This window comes from Rhodotorula toruloides, assembly GCF_000320785.1.
Source record: "Rhodotorula toruloides NP11 unplaced genomic scaffold Scaffold2, whole genome shotgun sequence".
NCBI classification, from domain to species: Eukaryota; Fungi; Basidiomycota; class Microbotryomycetes; order Sporidiobolales; family Sporidiobolaceae; genus Rhodotorula; species Rhodotorula toruloides.
Genome location: NW_015622962.1, coordinates 1261496 through 1272728, shown reverse-complemented (window position 1 = coordinate 1272728; position 11233 = coordinate 1261496). Strand labels below are relative to the sequence as shown.

At 62.0% G+C, this 11233-nt stretch overlaps 4 protein-coding genes across 4 annotated transcripts; 3 read left to right on the top strand and 1 right to left on the bottom strand.

Moving 5' to 3' along the window:
* Window positions 1-239: 239 nt before the first annotated feature.
* Window positions 240-4068, top strand: RHTO_03195 (a-pheromone processing metallopeptidase ste23; the record flags this gene model as incomplete). The annotated part of the gene is made up of 13 exons (XM_016416866.1): window positions 240-367; window positions 425-486; window positions 545-625; window positions 682-774; window positions 832-1191; window positions 1247-1449; window positions 1512-2021; window positions 2081-2221; window positions 2279-2388; window positions 2445-2821; window positions 2879-2970; window positions 3023-3519; window positions 3576-4068. 13 exons carry the CDS (start codon window positions 240-242, stop codon window positions 4066-4068), a joined length of 3147 nt encoding a protein of 1048 aa, XP_016276585.1.
* Window positions 4069-4583: 515 nt separating this feature from the next.
* On the top strand, window positions 4584-8021 carry RHTO_03194 (cell division control protein Cdc4; the record flags this gene model as incomplete). The annotated part of the gene is made up of 2 exons (XM_016416865.1): window positions 4584-6116; window positions 6174-8021. 2 exons carry the CDS (start codon window positions 4584-4586, stop codon window positions 8019-8021), a joined length of 3381 nt encoding a protein of 1126 aa, XP_016276584.1.
* A 298-nt stretch (window positions 8022-8319) lies between these two features.
* On the top strand, window positions 8320-9573 carry RHTO_03193 (1-acylglycerone phosphate reductase; the record flags this gene model as incomplete). Its single annotated transcript, XM_016416864.1, has 6 exons — window positions 8320-8375; window positions 8483-8744; window positions 8846-8948; window positions 9008-9187; window positions 9258-9320; window positions 9380-9573. The coding sequence occupies 6 exons, from the start codon at window positions 8320-8322 to the stop codon at window positions 9571-9573; spliced, it is 858 nt and encodes a 285-aa protein (XP_016276583.1).
* A 251-nt stretch (window positions 9574-9824) lies between these two features.
* RHTO_03192 (uncharacterized protein) lies at window positions 9825-10489 on the bottom strand (the record flags this gene model as incomplete). Its single annotated transcript, XM_016416863.1, has 4 exons — window positions 9825-9933; window positions 9998-10004; window positions 10066-10260; window positions 10327-10489. The coding sequence occupies 4 exons, from the start codon at window positions 10487-10489 to the stop codon at window positions 9825-9827; spliced, it is 474 nt and encodes a 157-aa protein (XP_016276582.1).
* Between the last annotated feature and the right edge of the window lie 744 nt (window positions 10490-11233).

The following is an 11233-nucleotide window of genomic DNA, read 5'->3' as shown; positions in this document are numbered from 1 at the left end:
TCCTCCTGGTCCTCGCTGCTCCTTCGAAGCGGCGCTCTCTCCACTTCGCTCACTCTTCGGCACGCATGCTCGTGCGGTCGAGTGTCAGGCTGCTCTGTCGCTCATTGCTTGTGGCCAGACGCTCGACACTGCTTGCCCGACTCCCTCTGCCTCCTCATCGGCTCGCTTCGACGAACGCCCCACTTCGCTCGTACTCGGCCTCGCACGCCTCTCAAGCGCCTGCATTGTCTAACAGGAGCATGCAGCGGGTTACGGAGCCGTTCGACCTCGGCCGTCTGGGTAGCGGCTGGCGAACGGGGGGGCAGGGAGGTTTCGCGGTCCTGGAGAAGGAGATTGAGGTGTCGCCGAACGATGACCGCAAGTATCGGTGAGAGCGTGCTGTCTTCCTCCTCTCTGCTCAGCCGACTCACTTTTGCACCTGCAGGCTCATCGTCTTGCGGAACGGCCTTAAGGCACTCCTCATCTCCGACGCGCAGACGGACAAAGGTGCGTTCTGGCGAATTTACCCGACTCGCATCCACCTGAGAGTGATCCCCTCGTGCAGCCGCGGCCGCACTCGGCGTCCAAGTCGGCCACCTGAACGACCCAGACGACCTGCCAGGCCTTGCGCACTTCTGCGAGCACAGTGAGGCTCGCTCTTCGCTGCCCTGCAAGCGTAATCACTGACTATTGAATACTCAGTGCTCTTCCTCGGCACGGAGAAGTACCCCGAGGAGGCCGAGTACAAGACCTACCTCTCGCGAAACGCCGGCTCGAGCAACGCGTACACCTCGCGCAAGTCAGTCTCCACCTCTTCTCCGCCTTTCCCTGGGCTGACGTCTCCCTTCGTAGTCGCTGAGACGGTCTACCATTTCGACTGCTCGCCCGCTAGCCTGCCTGGCGCCCTCTCCCGTCACGCACAGTTCTTCACCTCGCCTCTTTTCGACGCCTCCTGCACAGAACGGGAGCTCAATGCCGTCGACTCCGAGTTTCGAAGAAACTTGCAGCTTGACACTCGACGACTGTTCCAGCTGGGCAAGGCGACGAGCTCGCGCGAGGAAGGTTCGGTTTACTGGAAATTCGGGACGGGGAGTAAAGAGTCGCTTTGGGAGGAGCCAAGAGCGCGAGGTGTTGACGTGCGGGATCGACTGCTCGAGTGGTACTCGAAGCACTACTCCGCCAACCTGATGAGCCTTGTCGTGCTGGGGAATCGTGCGCTACATCTTCCCGCTTCTTCAAGCTCGATGCTAATCCACTTGCCGCACAGAGTCGCTTGACGAGCTCACCCAACTCGTCCTGCAAGAGTACTCCGACATCCCGAACTCGAACCTCGAAGCAACTCGGTTCACCGTCCCGCCCATCTCGCCGGCAATCGCTGGCCAGCAGATCTCGTACCGCACGGTCAAGGACACTCCCAAGCTCCGTATCGAGTTTGGCATGCCCGACCTGCGACGGCACTGGCGGACCAAAGTGAGCAAGGACCCGTCCAGTCTGGTCCCGCACCGACTTAACTTACCAGTTTCCCCTCGCAGCCTGGGCGCTTCTTGTCGCACTATCTCGGTCACGAAGGCGAAGGCTCAGTTCTCGCCGTACTGAAGTCGCTCGGCTGGGCAACCTCGCTCTCAGCGTCGTCGGGCGGCGGTGCCCGCGGCTTTGATTTCTTCCGAGTCGAGATCAGCCTGACCGCCACGGGTCTTCAGCACCACAAGGAGGCGATCGCACTCGTCTTCCGCTACGTCGAGCTGCTCAAGTTGACGCCGCCGCAGCGCTGGGCATTCGACGAGATGCAGCAGCTCGGCAAGATCGACTGGCGGTGGAAGGAGAAGGGTCAGCCGCAATCCACCACCCGCAACCTTGCGAGCCAGATGGGCGAGACGCTGTACGACCCCGACAGGCTGCTCGTCGGTCCTTGGTTCTCGACCGAGTGGGACGAGTCGCTCATCAAGGAGACGTTGGGACACCTGCGGGCGGACAACTGTCGCGTGCTTGTCGGCTCGAAGGACCCGCTCCCGGGTCGCGAGTTCTGGACGGAGCGGGAGAAGGTGCATGCAACCCTGAAGTGTTCGCTCGTGCAAATGGCTGATCCCGGTCGCGTGTGCAGTACTACGGGACCGAATACGACGTCTCCCCCCTCGACATCGACTCACTCGCTTCGTCCGAAGCTTCAAGTCTAGCTCTTCCCGGCCGCAACATCTTCGTGCCGGAGAAACTCGACCTCCTGCGAGACAAGCCGTCGCCCGAGGTGAGTTTTTCCTAGCCTTGTCCGCAGAGCCTACCCTGAAACATTCTCCACCGACAGCCGGCACTGCGACCAAGCCTGATCCGCAAGACTCCCCGCTCCCGGCTGTTCTTCAAGGCAGACGACCGATGGTGTATCCCCAAGGGCAGCACCTTTTTCATCTTCCGCTCGTACGTCTGCCCTTCTGCAGCTCAGCATCTGCAGCTCACGAGATTACGCTGCGCAGGGCGATCGCCGACACTTCGCCACGCAACGCCATTCTCACCCAGCTCTTCACCTCCCTCATCGAAGAAAGCCTTACCAAGTTTTCGTACGACGCAACTCTCGCCGGCCTGCACTACGCCTTCGGTACAGAATCCGGCGGATTCTCCCTCATTGTCTCCGGCTATACCGAGAAGCTGCCCTTACTCGCCTCCGTTGTCCTCGACACGGCCAAGGACTTCCAGATCGCCGACAAGGATTTCGAGATTGTGCATGACCGTTTGACGCGCGCTTACGCCAACGCAAAGTTGTCAAACCCGTCTGGACTCGCCGATGCCGAGGTCCGCCGGCTGACGAGGCAGACGTACTGGACCTGGGACGAACGCCTCGAAGCCCTTCAAGGTCCGTCCCGCTCCGGACTCACTCCTGCCTGCTCTCTTCTGATACTATTTCTCGCAGGTGTCACGCTTGCCGACGTTCGTCAGCATGCTCAGCAACTTCTTGCGAAGTACTCGCTCGACGCCTTGATTACGGGCAACTTCGCCGCTACTGTACGCTCCTCTGCTCGAGACAGGGGGCAAAGGCTGAGCATCTACTTTGCAGGATGCCGTCAAGATGGTTGAAACCCTCGAGGGCAAGCTGGACGCTCAGCCGGCCGACTCTTCCGAGACCGACTACCATCGCGCCCTCAAGCTTCCGCCCGGATCGTCGACCGTCTACCGACCTCTCGTACCGTCGCCGGAGAATGTTAACTCGGCAGTCTCGGCATACTACGACGTAGGGCCGGCCAGCGACCATGAGCTGCTCGCCAAGCTCTCGCTTTTCGCCCAACTCGCCAAAGTTCCCGTCTTCTCGACACTCCGCACAAAGGAGCAGCTCGGCTACATTGTCTCCTCCGGCTCGTGGGTCACGAACGCCTACGCCGGCTTCCGCGTGGTTGTCCAGTCGGAGCGGTCGCCGGAATACGTCGACGAGCGGATCGACGCGTTGTGGTCGACTTTCGCCGAGCGTGTGCAGGGCATGAGCGACGAAGAGTTCGAGAAGGAGCGCGAGAGCTTGGTGCACAAGCTGTTCGAGAAACCGAAAACGCTCGGCCAGGAGTGCGTTACTTTCAAGCCGTTCTCGCTTTTCCTCCGCTCACTCGGCATCTCACCAGGTCAAACCGGTACTGGGCCGAGGTATCCACGGGCGAGCTCGACTTCGGCTACCGTCAACGCCAGGCCAAGCTCGTTCGACAGCTCTCGCAGACCGACATCCTCGCCTTCTTCGACCGCTTCATCTCGCCTTCGTCAACATCACGGACTAAACTTGCCATCCTGTATCGCTCTCAGCGACTCCAGCCTGCGGACTTGTCGCCACTTCTCAAAGCCGTCAAAGCTGCGGCGCCGGACAAGGCGGACGAGGTCTTGACATTCGCGCAAACGAAGCCCACACTTGCACAACTCGAGGCGTTCGTCAAGGAGGGATGTTCGAACGACTCGGCGGTACTTGCTGCCCTCGAGCGCATCAAGGAGCCGCGGCCATTGCCGGAGGGGACGAAGGAGTTGCGTGAAGAGGACATCGAGCCGTTCCGCCGAGGTCTCGAGCGCGCAGAGGGTTATCGGCCGGTGTCGAACGACGAGGAGTTGCAGGCAGCGGCGCATCTGTAGACTCCGCTTGCACAACTGGACGTGTAGACGACGATTCGTGCGAAAGTGCCGCTTCCACCCCTGAACTCGCTCAATCGCTTCGCTCGGTGTAGCTTCACCGAAGCTTACGGCTACGACAATTGCACTCGGGCTGCACGCTTCTTCCCTGTTTTGACCAAACTCCTTCTTGCACTTCTCTTCGGACACCCTTTGTGCGGGAACACCTTCGCTTCCCGCTGTTCACCTCGCTTTGCGTCTTTGCTAAATTGCGGACAAGCCCTTCAACGGCTCACACGGCTGCTGCTCTATCTGCACCGTCTCGCGCCGTGGGACCATTGCGCAAAGGAACGCGCTCGCCTCCTCGCAGACGATGTGCGTACTCGAGGCTCGCGAGGGTGTGGACCAGGCTGACAAGGCGTTTGCGATCTGCAGCTAGCAGTGCACGCTCACACCCGCCTATAAACCGCGTTCACTTCCTCGCCCCCGTCCCTTCCCCGCCTCATCTCTCGCTCCCGCACCCCTCCCTACTTCTCGCGATGGACGTCGACCGTACGAGTGCGGGCGCGACGGAACCACTCGGTAAACACGTCGAGAGCGTTGTGACGCGCGTAACGACTACGACGGCACATGCTCGACCCGGTCAGCCTCGACCAGCTGGACACGAACGGGAAGCTGCGCTGGACGATGCTGCCAGTCCGGGTGCACCTGGAGACTATGCGCTCTTGCACTTTGCGCCCGCGACGACGACGACTGTCGTGACTACGACGACGCAGACGACCACCAACTTCGCCCCGATCCGCATACCCAAATCTCGCCCAATTCGCGCCGTTCACTCGTCCTTCTCCGGCCCGTCAGGGGACGCAGCGATGCGATACGGCAGCCCCGTCACGCCGCGGACATCCCTCCGTCAGCTTCTCGACGAGTCGAGCGAGGCAGGCCCGTCCTCGTCTGCTCTGCCGCTCGACCCCAAGATGTACCCGCTGAGCTCCGAGCCATGGCCAGGCAGCATGCGACAATTTCAGCTCGCGCTGGGCGACATGTCGGCGACCTACGTAGAGAATCCCGCGGAAGCTCTGACGCTCGCAGGCGCAGGAGTAGGCTGGCAGTCGAGCGGAGGACCGCCGCGCAGTGCGAAGGGGAAGGGGAAGGCTCGCATCGAGGACGAGTCGGATATCTCGCCGCTGACAGGCGGTGCCGAGGGGTTGTCGCGGAACGAGCGAGGCGCTCTTCACCAGCGACGATTGTCGCGGCGGCCTCGAGGAGCTGGGCACGGTCAGGACGCTCTTGACGAGGAGGCGGATCGTGTCGACGACGTTGCACTTCCGTTACGGCACCCCTCGCCAGGTCCGCCTCGAAAACGCGCTCGAGCCGACTCGACCTCTCAGGCTTCCGTCGACGGTGATGCGTCTGTCGCAGCTACCGGTCGACGCCTAAGTCAAGCTCACCTGCAAGCGCATACGACAAGCATGGGACCGCCGGCGACAGTCGTGAGCGCGGCTGCTCTCCCTAGTCCGAACCAGAGTCCGCCAAGTCCTGTCCCGACTTTCGGCGGCGAGGACAGCCAAGAGCTGCGAGACGACGACGTCGACGCTGCTGCGCAAGCAGGTGCCGTTGCACTTCGCCAAAGTTTCGACTTCGGCTACGGCATCGGCCTGAGCGGCTTGCTCTCGTTACCCGACCTGGTCAAGTCCTTCGACCAGCTTCAGCCTACCCTCCAGTCGTACCTCCTCTTCCAGCTTCTCCGCCGGTCGTCCATCCCCGTCCTTCAGTCCGTCAATCAAGTCGTCGAGCACGCTCTCCGCCGCGACTTCCTCTCCGACCTCCCACCCGAGCTCGGCACGTCGATCCTCAGCTACTTCGACGTTCGCGACCTGTGCCGAGCCTCCCTCGTCAGCAAGACGTGGCGGCGGCTCATCGATGGCGAATGGCGAGTCTGGAAGGACAAGTTGGTAGCGGAGGGTTTCTGGATTGGCGATGGCAGCGACGAGCGAGAGGCGAGGGACATCACCCGGGGCGGCAAGGAGGATCTCTTCCTGAAGCGGTGGAAGGCGGGCGTCTGGGACAAGAAGGTGAGCACCCACAACAAACTCTTTCAGGCCGAGACTGACCGCTCGGTTGCGCTGCAGAAACGCTCAAAGTGGTCCGGTCGGGTCCACGTCGATGACTTGTACGGCGGAGGACCGACACCGCAGGGATCTTCGGCTGTCAACCATCGCCTCGCCTCGCCTTCGTCCTCGCGCGAAGCATCGCCCATCCCGCCGTCCCACTTCGTCCACCCCTTCAAGCTTCTCTACCGTCACCGCGTCCTCATCCGCCGCAACTGGCAGCAGAACATGCCGAAGCGCCTCAACTTCCCGTACTCGAGCTCGCCGCAAGCTGGCAACGCCGGCAACGCCGCCGCGAACACCAACAACCACGTCGTGACGTGCCTGCAGTTTGACAAGGACAAGATCGTCTCCTCGTCGGACGATCACTCGATCAGCGTCTTCGAGACCCAGACCGGCGCGCTCAAGGCCGTCCTGAGCGGCCACGAAGGCGGCGTTTGGGCCCTGCAGTATGTCGGGAATGTGCTCGTCTCCGGATCGACGGACCGCACCGTCCGCGTCTGGGACCTCGACACCTACCGCTGCACGCACGTCTTTATCGGCCACACCTCGACAGTCCGCTGCCTCCAGATCGTCGAGCCGCAGAACGTCAACCCCGACCCGTCCGGCCCGCCAGTCTGGGAACCGCCCTACCCGATCATCGTTACCGGCTCGCGCGACCACACTTTGCGAGTCTGGAAGCTTCCGATGCCGGGCAAGGACGCCGACTACGAGCCGCCCTACCCCGAGAGTCCGTCTGAGGAAGCCGCCCAGCCCGCCGAAAACCCCTTCCCCCCCCGCCACTTGCGAGGACACACGCAGGCCGTTCGCGCTCTCGCCGCTCACGGCAGGACGCTCGTCTCGGGTTCGTACGACATGGACGTTCGCGTGTGGGACACGATGACGGGCGAGTGCCGGCACGTCCTGCAGGGCCATACGCAGAAGGTCTACTCCGTCGTGTACGACCCGACCCGCAAGCAGGTCGCGTCCGGCTCGATGGACGGCACTGTCCGTCTCTGGTCGACCGAGACCGGCGAGCTCCGCGGCGTCCTCGAGGGCCATGCCTCGCTTGTCGGCCTGCTCGGCTTGACGCACCGCAACCTCGTCTCGGCGGCTGCCGACTGGACCCTGCGCATCTGGGATCCCGACACAGGCGCCTGCCGCCACTCGCTCGCGGCCCACCAGGGCGCGATCACCTGCTTCCAGCACGACGAGGACAAGGTCATCAGCGGCTCGGACGGTACCCTCAAGATGTGGGACGTCCGCACCGGCGCTTTTGTTCGCGACCTCTTGACGAACCTCACAGGCGTCTGGCAGGTCTCGTTCGACCAGCGCTTCTGCGTTGCGGCGATCTCTCGTAACGGCCGGAGCGAGTTTGAGGTGCTCGACTTTGGCTCCGTCGAGCCCGAACGCCCTTCTCGAGCGAAGCGGCCCTCTCGCACGCCGCGCATCAAGACCGAAGACTCGGACGCAGAGCTCCCGGGCGCCTTCACCGATACCGGTCGAGATGTCGCCATGAGCGATGCGGCCGGCGGTGAGGATCCCGTCACTCCCGGCGCCGGTACCTCGAACGCTGCACCACCTGCCCCGCGTCTCCGCGCAGGCGACTTCTCGCGCCTTCCATCGGGATCGTCGTCTGCCGCGTCGTCCCTGCTCGCCCAGGACAGCACGCCTTCGCGCCAAGCTGGCTCGGACGGCTCGTCGAGGCGGACTGTCCGTCGCCTGCACGGCTCGCGCGACCTGCAGGCGCAGGCATCGACGTCGACGCAGGCCATGGACGTCGAGCGCGACGGCAGCGACGACGAGGACGCCAACTCGGACGACGAGGTCATGTCGGCCCTCGTCAAGAGCGAGGAGGACGACGACGATCTGCTGGACGCTTCCCGGTGAAGAGTGCGCCCGCCTAGCTCTCTGCTCTCTTTGTTATAAGTCGATGGACCCTTTCTGCCTCTCGTTCGAGCAGCCTGTATCAACATCCTTTTGTCGTTTGTAGCGCTCAACTTGGCCTTCCTCTCGCAAAGCCCGTCTCGGCTCGCACAAGGTAGTTCGCTACGTTCATCGAGAGTCTCTTCCTTGCTTGCTTCTGGCCAAGGAAGCAGGGACTGGCGAGCGCGAAGTACCCGAACCTCTCCCCTCCTCCACTTCGCTCTCTCCCTCTCGACTTCACACTCTGCTAGGCTTGCGAAGGATGGCTACCGGTCGCAAGGTTGTTCTCGTCACGGGCAGCTCGGCGGGCGGCATCGGGTGCGTCTGCTTCTCCCCGTTCTCTCCTCCTGCCCCACCTCGACTTCTGCAAGACGTCGCTGTCGTGCCAAAGTCTCGCGAGGCTGACGGACAGTCGTACCCACCAGCAACGCCCTCTGCCAAGAGTTCCACAAGCGCGGCTGCGTCGTCTACGCCTCAGCACGCCGCCTCGAGTCCCTCCAGACCCTCCCGGACGAGGTGCGCAAGGTCGCTCTGGACGTCACGTCGCTCGAGTCTTGCCGCATTGTCGTCGACAAGATCATCAAGGAGCAGGGAAGGATTGATGTGCTGGTCAACAACGCGGGCGCGGCCGGAACGGGAGCTGTCCTCGATGCGGATGTTGAGAGCGAAGAGGGTGCAAGGGCTACGGTGCGTTTCTTCAACAGCTCGGATTCTGTGGCATCTGCCGCCGCGGACCCGCCGTCAAGACCGTTGATGCCGTCGAAGCTGACCTTCTCCTCTTTCCGCAGTTTGAGACCAATTTTTTCGCTCCCTTGCGGCTCAGCAAACTCGTCGCCGTTCCAATGGCCGAGCGACGTTCAGGTCTGATCGTCAACATCGGCAGCATTGTCGGTGAGTCGCGCTCTCCCTCCTCGTCGGCCAATCTCCTCACCCTTCCCTCGTTCGTACAGGAAACATTCCCACTCCCTGGTCCGGCATCTACTCCGCCAGCAAGGCAGCTCTACACTCAATCACCGAGACACTGAGGATGGAAGTCAAAGGACTCGGGATCGATGTAATGCTCGTCGCGCCTGGAGCGATTACGAGTCAGTTCGGGAAGAAGCAACTCAACTCTTTCCAGATGCCTGAAGGTGCGTTCGCGTCTTTCTCAATGACAAGTTGAATGGTTAGGAGGTACTGAGTGCGAGATTCGGGGCGCAGACTCGCTCTTCAAGGACGTCGCGGACAAGATTGCCGAGCGAGCAGAGATGTCGCAGCGAGCGGGTTCGTGCGCGCTCCTGTCCAGCCTTTCTCTCCTGCTGATCGCTCGTTCGCTCTCTCAGACCACACCATGCCCGCCTCCGTCCTCGCACAAGGAATCGTCTCGCGGGCCCTTCGCAAACGTCCAGCGCGCTACTACACCGCAGGCGGCAAGTCGTGGCTCTTCTGGGTGTTTGAGCGCATCCCGAGGATCGTGGTATGGACGCTGTTGGGGAGGATCTTGGGGACGGACAAGGTGGGCAGGAAGCGGAGGTAGTGGTCGCTCATTCCCTCTCGTTCTCCCCTCGTTTGTCAGCTTCTCTCCCTTCAGAATCTCCTTCAAAGTCTCAACCCCATCTGTACCTCTCAAAGCCAGGTTGTTGCGTGCAGTATTACGATTTCACCGGCAAGAAGACGAATTAGGCCAGTGCTGCGACTTGTGCTAAGAGCTCGGGAGGTAGAAAGGGTATGTACGGCGGATGAAGTAACGAAGAGGGTTCCGACTGCTTTGATAGGGAGGGACGGGGTTTAGGCGTCGGTGAGAGCGCCCTTGCGAGCGCCGACGCCGCTGCGGGCCTTGATGCCGAGGATCGAGACAAAGACCAGGATGAGGAAAACGTAGATGGTTCCGATCCATCTGCGCGGCAGGAGAGTCAGCTAGTGTCGTGAGAGGGACGAGCGAGCAAGGAAAGGAAGCGCACCCAAAGGCTGCAGACGGGAAGCTGCGTCAGTTTCGATGCGCATGGACTGGCAGAGCTCGAGTACGCACCTACGAGCGCCTTGGTCGTATTGCAGCGACTGAACGTCTCGGCGGCGTTCGAGCAAGTGACCTTGTCGGTCAAGGCAGTGAGGGAGGATGCGCCGACGAGGTAGAGGATGAAGGCGATGGTGAACGCAATCAGGTGAGGGAAGATGCCGAAAGCAGTGGATCCGGGCGCAAAGATAGTGCCGAAGAGGGAGTAGGCTGCGCGTGGAAACGGATGTGAGAAGTCGGAAACGGCTCGAGGAGCGGAGGAAACGGTGTGCGCACCTGAGATGAGGATGCCCCAAATTCCTGCTGCGAGGAGGATGCGCTCGCGGTCACGGTAGCTCTTGTTGGGGAACCCGACGTTGTTCCAGTGCGCCTCGAGCGACGCGGCGATTGACATGGTGACGATGCTCGCGAGGAGGGCGAATCCCGCAAAGGGGCCCATGACGAGGCGGACAGTGCGTTCTGTGGGCGTTCATCTCTCCGTCAGTCCTGCTGGCCCGAGTTTGCGACGCTGAGCCTTGGGTCGAAGTGGATCGACTCCAAGTGGCTAGCCGGAGGAGGCGGCGGCAAGGGTGAGCAGCTCACCAGAGACCATGTTGAGTGTGTGCTGTGTGCGTGTGTGCGAGTAGCTCGTGCAAGAGTTGTCACAGCAAGTGCTAGTGAGCGGTCGGAGGGAGAGAAAGCCAACGAGGCAAGCGTTGGGAACTTTGGACCATTCCACTTCGACGCACCCCGCAGCGAGCCGACTTCGCTACGTCATGGATCAAGGGTTGTCACGCTCAGGAGGGACTCGTACGACAGAGAAGTCATTACAGTGAGGCTGTGTCGTCGTTCGCCCTTCGAAGCGGGATGCCAGCGAACGGCGAAGAGGAGGACGGAGCAGAGTCGAGCGGAGATTAGTCAGCTGCGTAGAGGAGGCGGTCGTCGATGCGAGTATGGCGAAAGGAAGCGTGCTGCGAACCAGGAGAAACGAGCTTTGTGGACGAGAGATGCGAGGGAAGAGCGAGAGCGAGGAGGAGAACCCTGTTGGCCTTCTCAACCTTGGGACTGGAGTTGCGCTCGACTGGGTTGTCAGGGGAGGAGTGTCGTGCGTCTGGCCACGAGCAACGAGCGACAGGGCAGCCCGACACTCGACCGCACGAGCATGCGCCGCCGAAGAGTGAGCGAAGGTGAAGAGCGTGCCGTC